The sequence below is a fragment of the Drosophila kikkawai genome, chromosome 2L (genome assembly GCF_030179895.1).
Source record: "Drosophila kikkawai strain 14028-0561.14 chromosome 2L, DkikHiC1v2, whole genome shotgun sequence".
In the NCBI taxonomy this organism is placed as follows: Eukaryota; Metazoa; Arthropoda; class Insecta; order Diptera; family Drosophilidae; genus Drosophila; species Drosophila kikkawai.
Window position 1 is genome coordinate 4,731,400 of NC_091728.1, and position 23,318 is coordinate 4,754,717.

The 23,318-nt window shown below is 41.4% G+C and overlaps 2 protein-coding genes across 2 annotated transcripts; both read left to right on the top strand.

Moving 5' to 3' along the window:
* The first annotated feature begins 1,338 nt into the window (after nt 1-1,338).
* Nucleotides 1,339-2,249, top strand: LOC121502422 (uncharacterized). Its single transcript, XM_041775947.2, has one exon. It carries the CDS (start codon nt 1,408-1,410, stop codon nt 2,227-2,229), a length of 822 nt encoding a protein of 273 aa, XP_041631881.1. The 5' UTR covers nt 1,339-1,407; the 3' UTR covers nt 2,230-2,249.
* Nucleotides 2,250-10,958: 8,709 nt separating this feature from the next.
* Nucleotides 10,959-13,312, top strand: LOC108075827 (modular serine protease-like). Its single transcript, XM_017168398.3, has 4 exons — nt 10,959-11,319; nt 11,377-12,059; nt 12,174-12,702; nt 12,785-13,312. Exons 1-4 carry the CDS (start codon nt 10,970-10,972, stop codon nt 13,224-13,226), a joined length of 2,004 nt encoding a protein of 667 aa, XP_017023887.2. The 5' UTR covers nt 10,959-10,969; the 3' UTR covers nt 13,227-13,312.
* The last annotated feature ends 10,006 nt before the right edge of the window (nt 13,313-23,318 follow it).

Below are 23,318 nucleotides of genomic sequence, written 5' to 3' on the forward strand. Positions count from 1 at the left end.
TTAATTTTTATATATGACTGCCCGGCCTTGGCTGCCTTATGTGTAGCCGACAACAATTTGCCAATAGCGGTGTCCTGGACAGGACATTCGCATACAGAAGCAATTAGTCAGAGAATTTAACGCAGTTCATTGGGCAGATTTGAGCCTGGCCAAAGCTAATGACATAATTTCGCCATTGACTGGATTAGATAATGCCCGGGACACACTCGCACACACTTATTCCCAGCTAATTGTTGTAGGTCCTGCCCGGGACACATTGCCATCTGTTATAAGCCCGAAGCTGGAGATTAATGGTCAGGCATCCCCTAATGAAGTTACTCGATCCGGAGGAGGAGGAGGAGGACAGGACCCGGGTTCGATGAAGTGGCGATGGAGATAATAACAGTCGGATGAAGTGAGAAGGACTTGGGAGCGCTGAATCTGAATCCCCTTTTATTTATGATTCGTTTAAATTGTTGCTCTTTTGCATATTTACCTTGTTATTTTATTGCGTGACGGAAATGAACAGAAATGTGAAATAAAATAAAGAAAACGGCGGCGAGGGCATCGTCCACATAAACAGCGCGAAAACATTGTCACAGCGTGAGGTCGAATGTTTTTTACATGCAAAAATATTTCATTTCCTTTGGCTGCGAAATGTTAAATAATAAAAAAGAAAGCAACAACGGGGCGAAATGAGCGACAAAGTAAATTTCATACAGAGCGCGGGGGGGACGGATGGATGGAGTCGCAGCAAATAAAAAACTGCAATAAAAATCTGTTTAACATGAAGTGCGGCAAACGCACAAAAGTGTGCCAAGGCGGGCGGGATGTCCTCGGAAGCCATCCTGCTCTGTCTCGGGCGCCTTTGCCATACACTTTACAACTTATGAGTGCTAATAAAATTCACTCGGCACATCCCAGACAATTCGCACAAAAAGAGCGAACGAACGAACGAAATTGTGCCGGTCCTTCAAGGTGTGCGCTTTGATAAAGAGTACCCCCCGACTCCCCAGCGACTCCGCGCTGGATGGGGTCCCCAGTTGAGTGGAGATCCCAATGGACAGCATGAAAGGCAAGGATTTCATTTTAAATTTCACAATTTATGGTGCCAGTTGTCGGTTAACAGTGGTTACAACAGTTGCATGGTGCAATTTCTGTGATAATTTCGCAAGCAGAAAAAAAATGAATGAAAGAAGGACGAAAGGAGCTCCTCAAGCGAGAGCTTATTGTGTATTATTAAGAAGGTAACCAAGAAGTCGTCAAAGAAACTTAGTGGATTAGTGCACAAAATGGAGCAGTTATAGGTATCCCAAAGATAAAATATATTTTATTAAAATAGTATATATTGAGCACAGTTCACATGGAGAAACCTCTCTCTTCCCATCTTTCCTATTTCAAGCAAATCACAAACTCAAATTTCAAGCTATGGCGAAAAAGTGGACAGCCCTGCTGCTATTGCTGCAGCTGCTCAGCCACCTGGAGACGGGTCAGGCGATATGGTTTCCCTGGTACTTCCAGCGCTATGGGTTAGAGCCTCACTCGAGTCGACACGGCGGCAGGAACAAGATCACATGTCCGCCTGGTTACGAGTTCAGGAGCTCAACCACTCTCGTACCGGAACCAAAGACTGACCTGTGCAACGACAATCCAGTGCTGCAGCAGCTGGCCCGTCTCTATGTGGTGAGTCCGGAGAGGATTGTCCTGCTGCTGTCGCAGCCCTCGCTCACAGATTCCTGTGCCGAGATCAGCGACGTGCTGGACAAAATCAAGAGCTCCATGGAGAATTGTGTCCTGGCGCCGGACAACTTGTACGGTCGCCTGGCTGACGGCTTGCGCTACTTCCGGACGGAGGTCTGTGCCGGAGGGGACGGCAGCAACTGGAAGCGCTGCACCGGGCTGCAGAACTCGCATAGCTGCCTCCGGGAACTGCGCACGGACATGATCGAGTGCGAGGCTCCGGCGGACTGGTACGAGCGTCAAAACGAAACTAAGGTGTGCCACATCTACAACGATGTCCTTGATTGCTACTACACGCGGGCAGCCCTGCTCTGTGGCCTCGACTCCGCCAAGCAGCTGAGATCCTTTGCCGCCGATGCCATGGGCAGAGCCATGGTCCACAAATGCAAGGTGAACAAACGGCTGCCCCGAGTGGACAATGCCATGCCCGAGGCCAGCGGCAGTGAGGCTGGAAGCAAAGCGATGTTTTTTAATTGTTTTATTTTTTTGTGTATTTTAATTAATTTTTAATAACTTTATTTTATATAGTATCTAGAGCAGTTGTTTCCAAAAGAGTTATTGCAATTGAACTTTTCATTTTTACAATAAAAGTTATTCGTTATTTATTCATTTTTACATTACTCATAATTCTTATTTGCGTTCCCTGCTTAATATATTTATAATCTGTATAATCTTATTTCTGTGTTAAATTGTATTCTAGGCTTTATTGCCCTTCTTTCAGTTGAAGTAGTTGTTGTGGCTATATCAGGATTTAATAGTAATCCCATCTAACTATGTAAATACATCATTTATCATCAAATGGTCCAGAAATGCCAACTTAAGTGTTTTGCTATTTTCAACTAAATTTCAATAAATACCCGAGGGACTTAAGCTGTCGACAAAATAAGCCAATTTACTAACACGTACGCCCACACACACACATACACAGGCACACAGCTTCGGGAAGTGCGGGCATGTGTATCTGTGTGCGCATCTGTGAAAGGTGACCGCAAACATACAAACACCGCTCTCAGGAAGCCCCGGCCACCAAAACCGATGTCGACATCGCTCCTTGCTTAGAGCGAAACTCATCAATTATGTTGGCGCGGCTGGAGAACTGGAATGTGCACTACAAAAAAACTGGCAACAGATTATGTAAATAAGTTTAGTGCCTGGGGTTACCTAAAATTATTTTAAGATTGAATTGAATAATTTTCCTTTTTTCAAAATAATAGATAAGGGACATTCTTGGGTCTCTGAGCTCTATAACTCTTGTTTTATGTTTCTCTTAATTGAAACTTGTCTGGCCTATTTTTCCTCAGTGTGACCCTTAGGCTAGGTGATTTCGATGGCTGCGGGTGGTGCCATGGTTCACCTATGTGGGCTTTGTTAATGACACTATACCCCATCGCCAAAATACGAGATGGAGGTGCAATGATTTCGGCCAGGCTTTTACATTTGCATCATCCGCAAGGCGAAGACCCCCAGGAAATCTGGGTTGCCAAATGGACAGCCGGCATCTAGGGGAAATCCTTGCGTTTGTTGGGTCTACAGTGAAAATGCATTACCTAAAGGTATTGGTGATTGAAATACATGAAATCTGGGGCAAATGCACAATAAGTTTAGCTAATAGAATTATTGAAAAAAATGGTATGCATCTGAATGTAATAAGTTAACCAATAGTTAGTTATGTAATGATATTTATGATACCTTTTTACAGCTACCACAAACTGGGAAGTAGATTCGGCATATGACCCTGACTACCACATTCTCGTCTACTACCAAAACTTAACTCTTTATCTTCACAATCGGTATGCCAACTCCCCGTGGCTTATAACATAACAATCGCTGTCCAATTTTCGCTATAATGCGAAATATTCCCACAAAACGTCGGTTATAAAACGAAGGTGGCTAAAGGTTATGACTGCCAATACTAAAATTTAATGCCACAATTAAACACGGCAAAGGAAAGTCCCGTCAACAGCACGCACGCAGAGCAGCGTTCGCCTGCCATGTGGCCAAAAGGGGCGTTTGGGGCGTTGGGGCGTTTGGGGGCGTGACATCTGTGAGAGTGTGGCGCCTGTTTTGCGTCGCCATGGCTGACGTTGTCTACTCCATTAAAATGAAGTTGCGCTTTTGTTCTCGTCCCCTGCTGATGTCGCCTCTTTCTGTTGCCGGGCGCCAACGAGACGGCGAAAACAAAAAGCAGATTGTTCACAAACAAAACACGGGCCACATCTCAATGGGGTTTTACCTGTAAATACGGCCAGGCGACCTGAGAGGATACACCACAACGGTCTGCTCGACAGTCACAGATAAAGTACCTTTTTCTCCGAGTCTCACTCTGTTTTTCTGTACCATTTTATATCCTGAAAGAAGTTGTGACGAATTCATGTGGATCCCCTTATTGGCAACCTGGAAATTCAAACTAACTGTAGATCGTTTCCATAAAAAATATTTAAAGAAAAGCAAAATTTTTGCCACGAATCTATGGATTCTTTTGTTTCAGATACATCCATCTTAGTACTTATTATTTAGAAGTATTTTTTAGGCAGCCGTTTTAAAGGGTATTTGAAGATTGGTCTGTCGACAAGAGCTTGAATTCGCCTAACTACATTTTTTGTTTTTCTTTGGCTAAATAAAAATAAGTGCGGTAGAATATAGAGCTTTCTCCGCTGCTATTGCCTTCAACTGACAATAAACATGGCAGTTGAATGGAAAGGCAAAGCCGGACAGGACTCTAAAACGCTGGTCATTCCATCAGACAAATGTCCTGTGGCAATATGTGGGACTCAGTTGATGATTTTAGTCACCGAACCCAGTTTTTGTTTCCTTTGGAACTTGTCAAGAGTCAAGTGCTTTCTGTTTCGTTTTTCTTAAATTAGATAAATTAACTTGGTTGTCCTAATATATATCAAAACATTTTAAGTAATATAACAACTAAATTCCAAAGGAGTAATAAACCATTTGCCTGTGGCTTTTGGGCGCTGAAATCTCTGCCGAGCAAAGAGTTTTTTATGACTCAACTGCCAGCAAAGGCTCCATCAATATGTTTTGCTGACATAATTCATTTCAATTCGATGCCAATATAACTCAATCACGCCCCCAGCCTCACACACCTTATAATTTCATCACCATCAATTCGACCACATTAGACCCGGGGCCCCCAAAAGCCAGGCCGCATTTGTTTATGCCGCTCCGTCCCCGCCATTGAAATGCCCAGGCACGTATTGAAAGCCGCAGCAAAAAAGCAGACAAATCAAATTCCCAAAAAGGAGAGGCTTGGAAGTGAGCATATTTAATAAGTTGACAAAACATATTTCACACGCACAAATGCGTCAGCTTTCGGTTGGCTTCCATTTTGTTTGCCCTCGACTTACAGCCAACTGCCTACATATGTCAAGCATCATTATTAACAGATTTTTGGGTGCGACACGCACGAGGCCCAAATGTCTCTGGGCCTCCATTTATCCCGGGGTGCTAGCAGGTCGGAAGGTGGGTTCTGGGCCTGAGGCACACAGCGTGTGAAAATGTTATTGACATCTATTTCAATATTTATAAACGTACACAGAACGCATGGCCACATGCGGCCGATACAAAAGAAGGATTTCGGCCTCATTCAATATGCCAAAACCAAGAGAAAAAGGAGAAAATGCGCTAGAAAATACAATAAACTCTACTTCAGGGCACGGCAGAGTCCATCACCTGAAATTGATTTCACTTTCAGTATGATCTTGATTACTTGCACTTACGCTAGCTGAACTTGAATCTGCCCAAGAGTTTGTGGTTGAGTAAAAAAAGGGGAATTTTTAAATTGATTTTACACTTTGAAATTCAAATAAGATAGAATGCATATTTCTTTGCCATTAAATTTTAATAGAAGGTCAATTATATACGAAAAGAACCCATATAAATTCCAGATATTGGCTATTGTTTCCTCAATTACTTACAAGAACCACAACTTAAACTATTCCTGCTGGGGTGTCACATGAACTTGCATCCTTTTTTTAAGCAATTTTCTCCCCTGTCCACCAGCAGAGGAGTCTCATGAAATATGTATAATTCAACGTTTACGAGAGGCGACTTCCCGACGAAGCCAAGGAGCTCTCGTCGTGCAACTGACAGGGGAATTGGCGGTGAAGCCGACCTGATTCCTCCATTAGCTTCTGCTGCGGACTGCTCCACTGGCCGCAGCACAAATGCCATGGCATTGGGGCTGACACTAATACGCAAAGCCCGGTTGGGCAACTAATAAGCGAGAGCCAAGGTGTGTCCAACTGGCCAAAAGGCCACACAGCTGCCCGAACCTGACCAGCTGTCGGGGACACGCCGCAGTTGCGGCTCCCAGAGGAATCCCGGGAATAAGCAATTGTCCGCCAGAAAGTGCAACAAGCAAATTAAACCCATATCAAATGGGAAGCATTGAACTGTTATAAGCCGGGCCAGACATCGCCATTCCGAGTGCCCAAACTAAGCATAACAAAACGTGCCTAGTTGCAAGGACGACTTAAGTAGCGAAGCACCGTGGGTAAAGATATATTTTAGGATTTTTAGCTGAGCTAATATGAATATCCTGCCTTATTTATTTAGACAGCAACTAATACCTAGTCTTTTTCATAAAAATCAAACTGTTAAAGGTACCTTAAAGTACCAATAAACTATTTTTAAGAAATCCTTTTCTTCAGTTTCATCAAAAAAAAAAATACCAGAAAACTTCTCTTTAGAATAATGTTATGGCAAACACTTTGTGAGCCCCACAGTGCCTCCTAGTAAGAGCCTTTTAGGAATTTAAATCAGCGCCAGAGCCCTCCAAAGACATGTCTCAGACATGCAAAACTGAATAAAAATGCTGCGAAATGAGCGAGTGAAGGAAAAATACCCGAGCGTTGTTATATTTATGCGCAATGACCGAAGGATTGCGGCAGACTCCAAGGCTGCCCCAAGAGTTCAATGTATTGATAATAGCCCGATAACGCATACGCCCCGTATCCCCGACTGAATGTTAAATTAATACCTGCTTCACCGGCTTGGGCCCAGGCTCTCGGTAATTTATTGATTGACCCCTCGCATCTTCCAACGAAATCGAATCTTAAACAATTTCAAGGAAAGTCTGGCAGGACGTACACTGCAGACAACCTTCAAAATGTAATGGACAAATTATTCACAGCGGCCTGGAACTTATTTAATTTATAATCACACAAAATCACAACCGAGACCCCCGAGACCACCGCCCCGGTAAGTCAATAAAAGTCAAGTAAGACGAAACTTGTGGCATTTGCGCTTATTATTGGGGCATTCAAATTGCCTCAAGCATGAATTATGGGTGACCAACGAATCAAATTTTCCTCAAATTCACGCACTGTTTTGTTTGCCATTGAATTTTGTTGAAATGAATGCAAATAAGCGTAAAGATTCGCTTAGTGACTTTGACCTAAGTGCATGGCATTGTTTGATGGTAAGTAAATTGGGCTTTTGTTTAGTTTTAGGTTGAGATTCTGGAAGTATACGGATCCTTTTGGAGAACAATAATTCATTACTCTGCTGAAATATTACAACTTTACCTTTAAGGGTCAAAGTTGCTGGGACATTTCAAAGTAAACTAGAGGAAAACTCACATAACATGGGTAAGTAAGTAAGTAACCTATATTTAGTTTTCCCCAAGAAATTCCAATACTCCTTTTCGGAACTGAGCTAAACTCTGTTACTGTCGAAACCAAAATAATCAATTATTTAAATGCTCTGCAAGCCATTTGCCGCTGCTCATTAAAAGGCAGATGCCCGAGGAGATCTCAAAGAAGAGCCCGTGTCATCTGGAGTCTACTTGTTGAGCTGAGGCGGCAGAAGGAGCACCTTTAACTGAAGATGGAGCTTCCTTGCCTCACCTTTCCTAATGATGTGCATTTTCAGGGATTTTAAATAGTGGCGGGCAAAGGCACAGCAACAGAAGTATGCCAACAGCATGCAGCATGTCAATGTCATTACGCAACAACTGGCAGAGTGACGTCGCGACGGCATTGCGGCGGGAATACCATTATATGCACATATATTGTATGTATTTGCACACCGCTTGCATTTTTCATTTACCGCAAATATACTGACGAACGCCAACCGGAATTACTCAGGAATATGCACACACACTCCGCACCCACATGTGTGTGTGTGTGGGTATAACAATAAATGCATTTTTAACACAAAATATATATACTGCACGAGGCGCATGCAGTTGCTATAGCATAAGAACTGGACGAGGTAGTGTGGATTTTGAAAAAAACATTTTTATGCTCCAGTTTACAATCAAGCCACGCACCAAAAATTCATTGCCACCTGAAGCATGTGCGAAAATAAACCACCAGAAGGCGAGCAACGAATGGCAATCTTAATTATTCTGGCCACTGCCCACTGCCGGCTTTCCTCAATCCTTTCAGTCTTTGATTCAAGCCGAGAACTGTGTGGCCAAGACGTTGTTGGATTTAGGTAAATTTCTATTTTATTTACTCATTATTATGGAATAAATGTAATTGTGTTCGCCTCAAACGAAACAATTGCACGCTTCCCTGCTTATATTTCATTTCCGACTCGAGGCAAATTAATAAAAGCAAACCAATGCTATAAGACTCAATATATAAGCACTCCAAGGCACACACACAGTGCCATCCGAATCGAAAGGACGAGCAGCTGAAAATGTTTGTAATTTCGTAATTTTTCGCAGTGGCTGCCAAGGAGGGGGAAAAATAATTACTTGGCACGCAACAGACAATGCAAGGTGAAAATTGCATTTTCCAGCGAGAGGGCGAGAGGAAGAGCTGGCAAGGACTCGCATTACATGCTCCTTAAGTATCTTAAGCCTCATACGTGCCAGGCGCTGGAGCTAAGGATATTTATACAAACTTGCTGTTTGTGTGTGCAGGATGCTTGATGCTGAACGGTAGATGCGGGAAGATGCGTTTAACAAAAACCCTAGTGAAATTGTAATGTAAAGAAAAGGAAATTATACAACTTGTTGTTGTTCCCCCCCACGAAACTGAGCAAGTCAAGAAGCTCCAGCTCTCTACTTACATTCGAGTCGGGTGTCGCGGGGTGTGTATGTATTTTTTGAAGGGCGAAAGTGAAGTCGGTGGCACCTTTATTTAAGACACCGCTTCAAGGAGCCCGACTGCCGCTCGCAGGATGCTCGAGAGTGTGAGTTTGCGGAGGCGACATATGTTATGTCTTCCGCAGTCTGAGAAACGGTGGCGCTGCCAGCATAAAGTCATTAAGTGGGGGAAACGAAAATAAATTTACGCTTGGTAAATAAATCTCTTTGATTCTCTCCACTTGCCTGCACAGAACTACCCGAAAATACTTTAATTAAATTTGTATGAAATTCGCAACTTGAGAAAGTGAGCGTAGCATTAAAAATGTTCATGGCAATACATTCTTTAATTGAGATTGGTTACTTGTGTTGACCTTTTTCAACTTGCTCGTTGTTTTGCAAGTTATTTTTCGTCAAAATCCTATAGGAATTTTTGGAGTCAAGGTGCCATTGTTCCTTTTCTTTCACCATGTTAAGCGGCATTTTTGCATAAAATAAATTATATTTTTCTTGTTAACGGCATTTACGCATTATTATGAATGTTTAGTAATTGTAAGAAAAAGCTAACACTCCTTTGAACTTTAAAGTGTGCTATATTCATATATCTTTTTTATACCATTGCAGGGTATTATAATTTCAGTCAAAAGCTAGCAAAGCAGTGAAGGAATCATTTCCGACCCTATAAATCATATATATTCTTGATCAGCATTAACAGGCGCTTCTTTCTAGCCATCAATCAAAGAAAATAAAATTTTCTCAAAATTTGTGAAAATTTGATAAGGGGTTACATCATTAAAATTCTCTAAAATGACCAAAAATTTTAATTTTTTTTTAATTATGCAGATTTGTTAAGTCAGAAAAAACTAGCATAGGAAAGTTTTCCAAACTGAAATTAATGCATTTTTGGCTGAGATTTGATAGATTTTTGATTCAAATCCAAGGCCCTTTGTGATCTCTCATATGACTCCCTTTTAAAGCGCTGAATACGTAGATTTCATCGAAACTTTTACAACTTATTCTCCAGCAATTAGTGCTAATTATCATATTACCCTGGATTCAATTTGGTATATCATTTTACCCAATGTGTCTCTATCCGTATATAAATAGCCAGACTCCATTTTGAATCCTTCGTATTATGGCTTTCAGACATTGGCACGAACTTTGGATTTTATGTGGCTGAACATGCACGAAACTTCGCTGGCAGCTCCCACAGAAGCTCTTTTAACCCATTTCAGAAAATGCGTAAACATTTCACGTAATCGCTCAACACCTAATCAGCATTCAGCTTCAACCCTTCCGCCGCCGCCCTTGGCATTGTGATGCAACAAAGTCGGCAGGGGGCAACAGCTCCACGCTTCTCCAGAAGCCACAAAAGTTGATGCAACGAGGGAGCTGGGAGGGAAACGAGCTGAGCAGCGTTTATCGCATTTTCTTGTTGCTCCAGATACTGTTTTTGCTGCCGGGGAAGTTACTGCAAAGCATATGAGCATAAAGGATATTCGCTGTAAATTTTCATTTTTATGAAGTTACACAAAGTACAGAAATGTGGTTACATTTTGGATTAAACTAAGGTAAGTATGCAAAATACTGGAGTATGTGCTCGTTTGTGTGCACATATTTTTGGTCTGGCCCGCAAAAGGAAAACAAAATACACAGAAATCCTAAGGTATATGTATGCCGTATCTGAGGAGATGAAGCTAAAAATATTAAGTAAAATATAAATATATAGGAGACTTCCTTAAATAGGAAATCAGCACTTTCTTACAAACTATTAACTGAATAGTAACTATATATTTATAAATTAAATTCTACGATATTATAAAACCGAAACACTGCTTCTGAATTTTGTGAACTTTTCGACTGTGAAGAACATTGCAAATCATTATCAGGTATAGGGCGTTGGTAACACAACACCACTTTGAAAATAATACATTTATATTTAAATATGTAAACATTCCAAGATAGTTATTTCCGTTTGCAAAATATTCATAGTCCATAATTTTATCTGCTTTATTTCTATAAAATATTTGTTGTTCCTTATCGTAAACATTTTTATGTATATAAAAGAAAAATCTCGAGTAAACCAATACGAACTTAAATACTATATATATGAATGTACATATATGTGTAAATATGTATGTATATTTCTCAATTTTATCGACTGCTTTCAGTAGAGTTTTGGCTTTAGACCGATCAAGAATGTCTTCTCGCTCAGTGGTGGCTGTTTTAATTTTGATACTAGCTTTTGGGTATTCTGAAAAATGCAGTGACGAAGAGCACCAGTGTGTGGAAGACGACAGCTGTATATCCCTTAACGATATTTGCGATTTAAAGCCAGATTGTCCGAACGGCAGCGATGAATCATTCACGGTATGTAAGGGCTCAAATACAGAGCATGAAGAGACCCACTGTGCCAACGGGGCAGAGGTAACATCACCAAGGTTCTTTTGCAACCGCATAGTTGATTGTCTGGATGGAACTGATGAGCTACCGAAACTATGCGCCAACAACGAATGGCTTTCCAGATATCGAGGCAATTGCGCAGATGAGTAGGAATTAAACAAAAATTGTATTGTTTCAAAAATGTAAAATATTATGCTTGACAGGGACTCCATCGAGTGCCTTCCGGGAGAGTGCGTGCCAGAGTACAAATTGTGCAATCACGAGATCGACTGCAGCAACGGCTTGGACGAGTCCCTGGAGTTCTGCATAGAAGAGTGTATAGGGTGCTTTCGGTGCGGCAATGGACAAATACTCGATAAAGATTCGTTGTGCAATAATCACATGGACTGCCTGGATGGCACCGATGAGCTGCCCTCCGTCTGCAAGGGCACGGAGAACTGGGTAGCGGTCGAGCCGAAGGTCTGCTACGAGCCGCAAGATCGCAAGTTCACCAAAAACACAAAGTTCATAGAGAGCCACTCCAAGCGCTTTGTTTACGCCAATCAGCCGGCGGAGATGGAGTGCTGGAACTCCAACCAGATCTCCTGGAATGTGTGCAAGAACGACGGCAGCTGGCACCACGAGCTCCCCTCCTGCAAACCCATCCGGATCAACCTCGATCCAGACACAAATGGAACTAACGGCTGTCCCATTAATTATTACGACTCCGAGACCATGAAAATTTTGGGTCATAAAAAAACCGTTTTACCGCCACTCAATAATCTCAAGGTGAAATTTGAATGCCGCGAAGGATACGAGTTTCTGCCATATCATTTATCCGGCAATACGATTAGATGCAAGGATAATAAACAATGGAGCATTAAAGACTTCCATCCTCGTTGCGTTAGTAAGTATTAAGCATAAATGGATTATGTTTTCATTTTATTTTTTATTTTAATTAAAACTCTCGTATGTCAATAGCTTATACTTCATTTTAACTATAAAATGTTCATTCTTTCAGAACTTTGCCCACCGGAGCAGATAAACGGAATGTATACATTAGAACCGAAATGCTTTAACGGCGATAGCTTTGTTAGTTGCAAGGATGAAAAATCGCTAATTCCCGGCACACTTGTTAAATTTGATTGCTACCCTGGATCTACACATAAAACTGCTGTTAGGCCCAATGTAACGTGTTCCGAGGATGGGACCTGGAATGGCCTTAAGGAGCTGTGTCGAGCACAGAATGAAATCTGCCATTTTGATTGCAATTCTCGCCTCAATCATGTTGTCCAACCCATGATGAAGGACGCGAGTCCTACGAGCACCCTGGAAGCCCACTGGGTTGTACCCATTCTTTTACGAAACACCACTACTAATAACTTCGATTTCAAGTGCACTGGAAATCTGATCCGCCTGGATATGGTGTTGACTTCAGCCCACTGTATTTCAAAATTCGAAAACGCGACGGCGGACGTTTCAGTTGGCATAACCGGCAACCTATCCATAACAGCCAAAAGGGTTCCAGTTAAAAGAATATTTGTATATCCGTAAGTAAATCTAAAGAAAAACTTAACCTCCACACTCAATGGGCAATACTTAAATCTAAAAATGAAATGCGTTTTCTTTCAGGCCGTATGATCCTATTACCCACAAATACGATGTGGGTATTATTGTCCTAAAAGAACGCATGGAACGTCAGCAAAATCAGGCAGTTATCTGTCTGCCATATGACTACGAAAACCAGCCATTGAACGAAAGTGATGCCACGGTGTTTGCTTGGGAGGATAACAGATTCTCGAAGGTTATTGGCGAAATTTCGGGATATATTGATGGAGATTTCAATGTGACTCTCAAGGGAAATTCCAAAATGTGTCAAGGCGACAGTGGGAGTGGAGTGACTGTAAAATGCGGCGATACGAGATGCATAGTGGGGGTAATTAGTAGAACAGAAGGTCCAGGCGAGTACGTTACAAAGTGTAAGCAAATGCTTACTGCAACCAATATATCTCCGCTATATATTCAGGAATTCATTAACGAAACCATAAGCACTATCATGAATTGCCCAAACTGAACGCACCATTAGATTTATAAGTCCACCATTCAATTATATATCCTGTAATCGAAGCACATAAATATAAGCACTTTAAAAAATATAAATTTGAATAGATCTATATTACTCGTAAATAAATTGTTTAGCACTAAAGCATCGGTGGTCTCATCTGTTACTGCGAAATCTGGACGGACGGTTGATGTTCTCCTCCAACAACCTTGACTCCGATCTTTTCTGTCAAGAAGGCTAGAAGCATGTCCCCGGCTTGATTTATTTTACATGTCACGACATAAGCGCACTTCCAAGTGCCAATCGATGGTCCCCGCTGCACGGTTGGCCAACAGGAATGGGTGGGGATACGAGTATGTCTGCAAATGCGACACGTTTGTGTGTTTTCGTGCGTGTAATAAATTTTTTATATGCTTTGCGGAAGGGCAAAAATAATACTAAATTCTTAATCGACACCTGTCAATGAAGTATTCCTTCTGCGGCAGATTGATGTGTGTGTGTGTGTGTGTCCTGAGGCCTTCCGTATCTTTTTTAATATGCCTCCCATGTGCCTATCGTATAATGCCCCGCATATTTGCGGGGTTGAGTGAGTGTGGTGACGGCAACGGAGTTACTCTGATTAATATCTGCAAGTATTGACAGCTGAGATTTTCCGCTGTGTTTCGAGGGGACTTAGAGTCGAGTTAATAAAACATCGAGCGACATGTTTTAGTACGGGGGAGCGTGCGTGAAATCTAAAAAGTGCAAGTCCTTTGCGGTCCACACCCCTCTGTATCCGTTCGCTATTGTGTTGGGCTTAGCTCTTAAACTGCTGCCCGTGTTTTTTATTAAATATTCAGCATTGTATGCAACTTTTGTACAGAGCGAAAGCAAACATAACTCATACGCCGTGAATGCCGCAGCAACCGCAATCTGGACGGTTCAACTTGGTGGGTTTCGGTGAGAGGTGACCGGGCTTCGGAACGGACCTCGACTACGTTTCTCGGCCGGAGTGCTACAAACGTGGTCTAATGACAGAGATTTATGCTGTAATTGCATTTAGTGTGTCCGGGGGATGAAGAGGGAATGTTGTTGTTAAATAAGCGAAGAATATTACATGCCCTTACCACTTTCATGCCATAATAAATGCCTTTCATTTTGAAATAGAAGCCGGGAAACCACAGTGATTTTAGTTTCTGTGAACGAGATTTACAAATTTTAGCAAAATATATTTACTGAAAATAATAGTTGGCTTTTATTGAATATTTTAGAAACATTAGTTGTGATTTTTAAATAAATAACTACAACTGATTTCTTATATTTCACCACTTCCCGCTGAATGAGAGTATTCGTTTTGAAAGAAATGCGGCATAAATAAGCACTAAAACCAATTATAAGTTTTGTCCTGCCGCTCGCAATTGCACATTGCTCCTTGCTCAGTGCACGGTGACATCGAGCAAATGGCCGGGCGGAAAAAAGTTAAATGAAATTGAAAATAAATGAGAAAACATTTTACACGGCGTTCCATTCGAGTAGAACCCACACCGATTCAGTGTTTTAATTGCAAAACGGCAAAGTTAAGCGTTCGCGTAATCTGCAGAGCGGTGAAGCACAAAGCAAGTGCCATACCCCAGCTTCTGAACAGGTCCACATCGACATCTCCGTCTCCGTCAGCGTCAGCGTCACCCGGAGAGGCCAAAACAAATGGCCAAATTAGCATAGCATAGCCGGAAACCCAGCTCCATTCCCATTCCCCCACACGTGCGCACTTCACTTGGACTTCATTGCACTCGGGGAGGAGCGAGTGGAGCACATACTTGTGAGTTTTATGGGTCAAGTGTTTATTACGCCCACGGGCGTGGCGCGATGTGTACTGTGTAAACAGGGAGAAAAATATATGTGTAATATGCTGGTATTCATTTGGATGTCTAGAGTTTAAGATTCATTAGATTTATATTTTATGATTTCATCATAAAAGCCACATCCTCATTCCTCATTTAATTTGTCAACAAAAACCTAAATAAAACTTAAACTTTTAGAGTGCAACATTTTGTTTTCTCTGTACCGAGTGGCGAATAAGCACTGAGGACGTAGCTCAAAGGCGATGCTAAATTGTAGCACATTGTTCCAAGAGCTGCGCACAGCTCCTTGAAGAGTGTTTGTTTACTTATGTAATTGTGACGTTTCCGTTTCCTTTCAAAAGCACTCAGCCAGCCGCCAGAGGGGTAAAAAACTTTCGTGCCAACTTTAATTGAAAATTAATTGCGCAAAAATGCTACTCTTTTAATTGGAAGTCGGCATTGTCTTCCCTCGGCAGCGCAGTCCAATCAGCAGCCATCTGTCATTGGACCCGTCACACTATTTATTGAATATTGCAATACCGTTGGCCAAGTGACTAATTAAGTGCAGCCAAATGAAGCCATTTGTGCATCTATTTCTCAGTTAATTGAAGTAAATTGCTGTTTGACCAATATGCTGAGGAAATATTTGCTGGCTGTCTCATATGCGAGATGCTGGGCAAAATATAAGGAATGACAAGGGCGGGGCATTTCCTTTTCTTAATTGAAATTGGTTGTGCATAGAGGTAACAAAAAGAGATACATTTTGAGAAGGTACATGGTCCCTCACAGTACATTTGAGGGTTCAGACTGGAGGCCAATGATAGGTAATTTTACATTAGGTCAAAGGCGACTCACTTACAAAGATAAGAATAACCTTAAAGTCTTTAAGGGGAGACATTTGATCAAACTTAACAATATTTAACTTTAATAAATGTAAATAAATTATTATTTTTGAAGGTAACTCAATGAAAAATCATGTTCCCAATATTACTTAAACATAACGCAATGAAATAAGCCCTGTTTAAAGAGCAAACATTACATTTTACAAACCCGTTCCCCTTATGGTAAGCCTCTTTCATAGTAAATAAATATAAATTGTGATAATTCGGCCCTCCGCTTGTAAATTCACTGCAATTAAACCCAGCTTAATCCTTTATTTCATTACGTATTATCACATTTATAGACAACTTTGTGTTATTTCAAGCCCTGAAACGATGGTGATATAATTTAAGCTACAAACACAATTTACCAATTAATTAACGTTGTGATTAACATTCTGAGCCCGAAGCCTGATGCCACAGAAGCGTGCAAATCAATTTTTAACGCCTTTTTGCTCCTTTCATAACAGCAAATTGAAAATAAACTGTGCGTGAGCGAGTGACATAGAGGCAAAAAGTGTGACACGAAGGGGGGGGGGGGGGGAAAGCAGCTGGGAGCAACTTTCAAGTTCGCACAGCCATGAAATGACAGGACACGGTGCATCCTTCGGAAGTGGAACCAGGGCGCAGATAGGAAATTGTGTTAATATGCCCGATGGGTTTTTTGTTTCATTTCTCTGGGCATGGACAGTTAATTAGCAAGGTGTTTGCAAACAAAAATGAAGGAAATTACTTTGAAATATTTAAATTATATAGATATTTATTGTAAATTCAATATTTACTAGCTTTTTTTGACCTTCAACCAGACATGTATACACAGCGCCGACATCATCATTAAAGTCTCATAAAAGTCGATACAGAAATCACCTCCATCACCAGTTGTTTATGTTTGACATTAGCCCGAAAACTTTGGCCAACACACAACTAAAACAGATATCGGCAGATGGTAAGAGATGCCGCCAGCACTGGGGCTCCAGCCGAATCGCCTAATTAACTGGCAAATACCATACCGAACAGGATGCAGACCTCTCCTCCCCGGGCCATACGGACCTAACAAGCTCATCGCATCCTCCACACATGCGGAGCAGGGCGGCGGGGGCGTGGCCGTTCCCATTCAGAAAACTAATGACAATAATTTGGCAAACTCTCATCACCAGTTTGCGAGTTTCTGGTGTACAATAAAATAAATATACTCGGGCCTATTTCGGCACTTACGTACGTTCCATGCCAAGGAAGTAACTTTTGAGACTGTCATTGTCTTAATGGGGATTATGGGCGAAACTTTATCAGGACCCCAGCAGGAAGTCAGGCTGCATATGGAGATGGATACGTGAGGCATTATGCCGGGATATCAACTCTTTCCGGTCGACAATGGAAATGGAAATTTCGGTGCATTATTTGTCACGTTCGTAGTAGGCAAATAAGTATTTTGCACTGGTTGCACAGCCCCGCGTATACGTGATGTTATTTGATTTGAAATCGCAGCGGCGCTCACCATCGTCATTATTGGCCATCAGCGAGAGTGCATTGAGCTTTATTGTTTCACAAATCGAATTCATTTGTATTATTCGCGCTCGAACGGATATTCTCTTTGGTGCTTAATTTATGCAAACATTGCACTAACATTTTTTCGTTTTGGAAATACCCTGGCAAAAGAAAATGTATGAAGTAGGAAGCTAAAATAAATTGAATATTTCCAGCATAGTCTTTAAAAACGAATGTTTTGAAATTTTAAAAGTATGCTTATTATTTCAGGATAATAAGTATAAGCCTTTACACATTTTATAGTGCTTAAGGAATTGTTAGTTTAGTTTTTGTTGCCGAAAAAAAGGGTTAGACTAGTTTATTTTCGTGCAGAATAAAGTGTGAAATAAATCAGTATTTAAAATTTACTTAAATTTAAAACCTACCTTAGGTGAACCGCAATCCATTAGCCAAAAATGTGTCACACAAGATGCCTAGGGCAGACCCGTTGGTAAGGCATATTAGCTGCCTAGGTAAGCCTTGAAGAAAACAAATCAAATTAATAATATTGAATATATTCCTGTCCAGGGTTAATATTCCCGAAAATGGTCCTTATGGCAACCCTAAATGAAGGAAAAACAGGGTTCAAGTTTCACTAAAAACAAAAAATGAAAACAAAAAGTAGGGAAAGGAATTTTGCAACCTTTTAGCAAATATTAGAGCAGCCGTAATTGTCTGACCCTCGCATGTGGTCCTTTGTTCGCTCTGTGCTTCTCTTTTTTTTTTTTTTGTGGCCAGCTTGAATAGAATATTGAATTACGCCTAATGGCCAACTGCTCATGCAGTTTGATTACAAAGACCTCCGTTAATAACCAAACTGGAGCATAAAGAACCTTTCTAATAAAAGTAAAGAAATATTTTAAATATTTGTCAGCCTTAAATATTTTGCCCAAAGTTATTAAAGAAGCCATTGGCTATTGCCATTTGATATGCGAGCTGGGCCACCGAGGAGAGTCTACTATTCTCTCAAGGATTGTAAATATAACGTAATGTGGTCTGTGAATACCCTTTATTTCTGTTTAATGATTGATTTTTTAAATCAGCTATCTTTAAGCCACACTTTTAAACTTAAAATTGAACAAGTAAGGGTCTCCTGCACTAATGTTATCATTGTGATACTGCAAAGCCACAAGGTTTATTATAAAGTCCAAAGCCACCTTGACGCTGTCCTAGGACGACAAAATTTATGCTTAAAGGATGCCACTAGATCCTTTGTGTGCGGGTGCTTCTCGAGAAAAGAGTGGCTCGTTGAGTGGAGCGCATGCCTTTTGTTTGATGGCATAATAAATATTTCGCCGGCCCTCGGTAAATAGTGGCTACAATAGAGACCTCTGCTCTCCGTGCCAATCCGAAGAGCAAACCTTAAGTAAAGCCCAATGTCCGAGGAGTCCACACAAGCGGAAGTTCAATATGTTTGCATAGGCCAAAGGACCGAGATCCTGGACAAAGGTGGTCACGGGGATGGGACTGGGACAGTCTTTTGTCAAAGCGAGCTCAAAGACGACTGCCTTAAAATCGCTTTTTTATGTGCCATTGAGTCCTCGCCCTCGTGGTTTGTTTGCCCATTCGACTGCTTTTTTTCCCCCACGTCCCTTTGTGGGCCAACTAGTTCGGCCCCATGCGATTGAAGTTCGATCGCAGGAGGCGAGCAAAAAAGCCACCGCCTAATGGCAATCAATTAGTGAAGATTGAGCTCTCAACCAGTCTGGGTATTCCAGAGGTATTTACCCCCAAAAAGCCGTTTACGCTGCTTCCGGCTTGCCTTTTTCCCGGACGTAAAGGAGCACTAGGTGCTAAAGCTAAATAACAAACTTGTTTCGGTTGATTCTCTTCTCGGTACCCCATCGGTATGCCTTTTTCAAATTTCCCCGCAAACAAAACACAAAGTTTCAATGACAATGGGGCAGGCAGGCTGGCAGGAAGGCAGGAAGGCGGAAGGAAAAGGCTACGCACACGGAAGTTGCCTTTCATTGGTTTTCGGCTCTCCTTTTCTTTATTTACTTTTACATTTTTTGTGTCCTTGTTGAAAAGTAAATGAAGCCGTGTTTGTTGAGGGTCTTATGCCATAATAAAGATAAATGATAAGCAAGTGATAAGACATTTTTTAAATAACCAACCAACAAAAAATGGCAAAAGGTCGCAGTAAGAAAGTGAGCTGAAGATTATACAAAAACAGTGGGGCAAAAATATTTATTTTGAGGTATTTAGTTTAAGAAAAATTTGGTATTTGAATTATATAAATAGCCCTGACAATAATTTTTATGTTTTGTAATTTTGAGGAATAAATAAAAATAAATCGAAGTCATATTTAAAGACTCGCAAATCCAAATACTTTGTACCGCGAAATACTTTATTTGAAGGATTCAACGCATCCCGCAAATATTTGGTAAACAAGCACTAATCCTTTTTGAATTTTTGGGCCGCTGTTGAAATGACTTTTCAGCCATAAACTGGGCCAGCATTTTGGCTAAACCGCAGAAAGCGGCTTACGTCAAACAAAATTCGATTATATAGTAAAAAGAGCAATCGTAAAGACCAAAATTTGTGCTGTAAACAACAAGTTGAAATAAAACATGAAAACATAAAAATTGTCTTAATAAAGCAAATGTTTTAAACCAAACTGCCTGGGGCAATTAAGTGGGAATTCTGGGGCGGATGGAGTGGAAATAAAGTCCAGGAAGTTCGGACGCACTAAGCCAATATCCGAGCTTTGGAACGATGTTGCTTGCAGCGGCCGAGGCCACACCAAATATTTGCCAAATAAATATCAAAGAGTCGCCCACCCCCGCCGTAGTCTTGTATAAATCAATTGATTGTCGTCGTCGCCGTTACGATTTAACTTACTTCCATCCCCCACACTTCATGCTCAACGGGGGGGTGGTGCGACTATTTTCCACCCTAGTTTTCCCGGCACGCGTTGAAAATACTTTGGCCCGAATTATGTGCAACATTCGATCTTTTTGTGTCCGCAATTTGCTCTTTGGGGGTTAGTCTCGCCCGACATCGAACGGTCTCGAGTTGGGGGTCTTAAATGTCTAATGTATTAATTCCGTTCCTGGGGGAAGAGAGGAATAACGATTTCAGCTTCTCATAAAATTGCAAATTTAGCTGGGAAAGAGAAGAAATTTCGTTGGGGTCGTTGGACAAATGTCAAAATTTGTGGCTATTGATTTGGCTTCCTTTCTCGTTGACATTGAGGGGGGTGGAAAGCCTTGATTTAAGGGAAAGGAAAGGCCATAGGATGTAAAGTCTATTCATATATAGACATTTCTAGACAAATTGTGGGGTGTGGTGTGTGCGAATGCATAAAATGCATTTTAATTTGGGGTGGAATTTGGAGAGGCTTGGGGTGCTAATGGTTTGATGACCATTAGGAATTCTAAAATTAAATTGCGCGTAAGTAAAGTTTAGGTCATAGTAAAATTAATAGTGATGAATGATGTCATGGAAGGGGGGTGTGAGGGTTATGCAGAAATATAAATGAGTTCGAGAAGCAGTTGAATAAATTTAGAAGAATTATTTTAAGGGTGTCTTGCAGATGCCAGGAATTTAATAATTTGAAATTGATAACCATTAATTGTCAAGAACTCTACAGCTTGGAATCTTATCTAATCATCACCTTATTGTAAAATGGTTTTTAACCCATTCGAATATCCTGCTCTGTGACTGCCCCTCGAGAGTGCAACAGCGATTCGTAATGGAGACGGTGTGTCAGTCTAATCCTATTGCCACCAATCAATTTAACATCAACATGTCCCCGTTGCAAAAATGCCAACCGATTCCATTGGTACTTTCCCAAAAAAAAACTGTCAACCATCTCACGGCTCTAATCCATTTGCGAGCGGGCGAGCAAGTTTGATATAAATCGCAGTTGGAAGAAAAAAAATTAAAGCTTTTCCCCCAACCTCCCTCCATAAATTGGAGTATAAAATACACGGCACTAGGATTTAAAAGCTAATACATACAACCTAGGATCAATTTTTGTATACTTATTGTCCTTGCAATTTAATTAAATTTTAAGTAAACTCAGCTTTGATTTTTATCTGAGGAAAGTGATTAAATTTAAGTTAAAACATAGTTTTAAATTCCTTTTATTTATTTTTCTTGAGTAGTATAACTTTCTGGTTTTTTTTATTCAAACCCCGTAAACTGTATTGTCACTTTATACATACTACTTCCCTTTTACTTTTTATTCAAACCTGTAGCCTTTTTTTGAAAGCCAAAAACAAGTTCTCTTACTTGAAAACATTGTGCACTCCGCTGAATATTCCAATGCTCCTTCGCCAAAGCACCTGGAGCAATGTCACCAATGCGATTTACGACCATTATTCAATCAGTATGACTGTTTGTCATTTTGTGCGAGCAGTGTTTTCGTCCTTCGGGAATCGGGTTTGGGGTAGGGGGAATGGGCGGGAGTCGAGGCTGTGATGTGGAAGTCAACTTGACGCCGTCTCGTCTGCTGCATTGTTGGAAAAGCATTTCCTCGGAGTTTCTGGCTGCGCTCTCCTTGTGCCTGTCTCGCCCGGGTCCTGTCCCTGTCCCTGGTCCTATCCCTCTCCCTGGTCCTGTCCCTGTCCCTGTTCTTGTCCCTGTCCCTGTCCCTGTTCTTGTCCCTGTCCTTGTCTCTTTGCCTTACTCCATAGTCAGTCAACGTTGACGCGCGCTTTTAATGCATTCTTATGTCATTTTTTGCACTGCACTGCACTCGAATTTCATTTCTTTTGTATGGCGGCCCACCCGAAAACCCCATTCGAAAACCCTAACCAACCTTTAACCACTCTTCGCAGCCGCTGTTGTTATTGTGCTTTTCGCTTTTCATTCATTTTACACTTTAGGAGGTGGCAGGACGACCGGAGTGAGGTCGGAGTGGAGTACTGGGGCCTTCGCCAAAACTTGAAATTGTGGGCGCATTTCATTTATGTTGACAAAAGGGTTTTCCCGCCGCCTGCCCATTTTTTTTCCCCACCCAATTTGCTGACTCCTCGCCGATCCTGCCGTGGCATTTTTTGTTTTGTGTCGCTTTCTGGCTTCATTTGGAGGACTTGATGCCGGGCGTTTTGTTGCCCGGGGAAACACATGACAGCCGGGCGAGCCTGGTGTTATCTGTGTGTCTGGTAGGAAATGAAATGGCTACAATCGCTAGCTCAACGTTCGGGGCGTTAATTGATTTTGATTGAGATACAGAGCCAGTATGGATGCATCGAAGTTTTTAGTGCAAACTGAAAAAGGAGATATGCAGATGCCAACAAAAGGGAAAGCAAGTGATGGGCGAATTGAAAAATCCTAACTAGGGCTAGCCAAAAAGTAAGTACACATGTTTTTCAATATTCAAAGTGCAATATTCAATTCCATTTGATACTGGAAAGTTTTGATATATCATCATATCATATTAGGTTTATGCCAGGGCAAATTCATAATTTTGAGAAACTTAAAACTTAACTTAACTTGAATTAAATCCTTTTTTATACTGGCTTCTAAAAAACTCCTGCTACGCAGATTTACCAAACCAAGCACAATATTCGCTTGCAAAGCCATGACAAATTTTGAGTTTCCTAGACCAGACCTGAGAAGCCAACGTGGCCTGAATAAATTGAGGTCAATTGAGACAACGCCACGGTAGGGGCTTTTCTTAAATTAATACGAAAACTTTCTTGATTATTTGCGAATCACCCGAACAACCCGAGTCACGCGGAGAACAACAAGCGCTATACATGTTCTCAGGTGCGTTGCCACATGAGACACAGTCTCCTTCCTCAGTCTCTCCGGGGAAAACTTTGATTCAAAGACTGGCCCAGGGGGGTGGGATGTCAAGTAGTTAACTAATCTGCCGCTCAGAGAACACGGCTGGTTAGTCAAACAGAAAAGATAAAGAAAAATCTTAA

What these genes read in the sequence shown, in the direction of transcription:
- LOC121502422 (XM_041775947.2), top strand. Translation starts at nt 1,408, where the DNA reads ATGGCGAAAAAGTGGACAGCCCTGCTGCTATTGCTGCAGCTGCTCAGC.
- LOC108075827 (XM_017168398.3), top strand. Translation starts at nt 10,970, where the DNA reads ATGTCTTCTCGCTCAGTGGTGGCTGTTTTAATTTTGATACTAGCTTTT. An exon ending in CGAGGCAATTGCGCAGATGA is followed by an intron (nt 11,320 to 11,376) that starts GTAGGAATTAAA and finishes TATGCTTGACAG; the next exon opens with GGACTCCATCGAGTGCCTTC. An exon ending in CTTCCATCCTCGTTGCGTTA is followed by an intron (nt 12,060 to 12,173) that starts GTAAGTATTAAG and finishes TCATTCTTTCAG; the next exon opens with AACTTTGCCCACCGGAGCAG.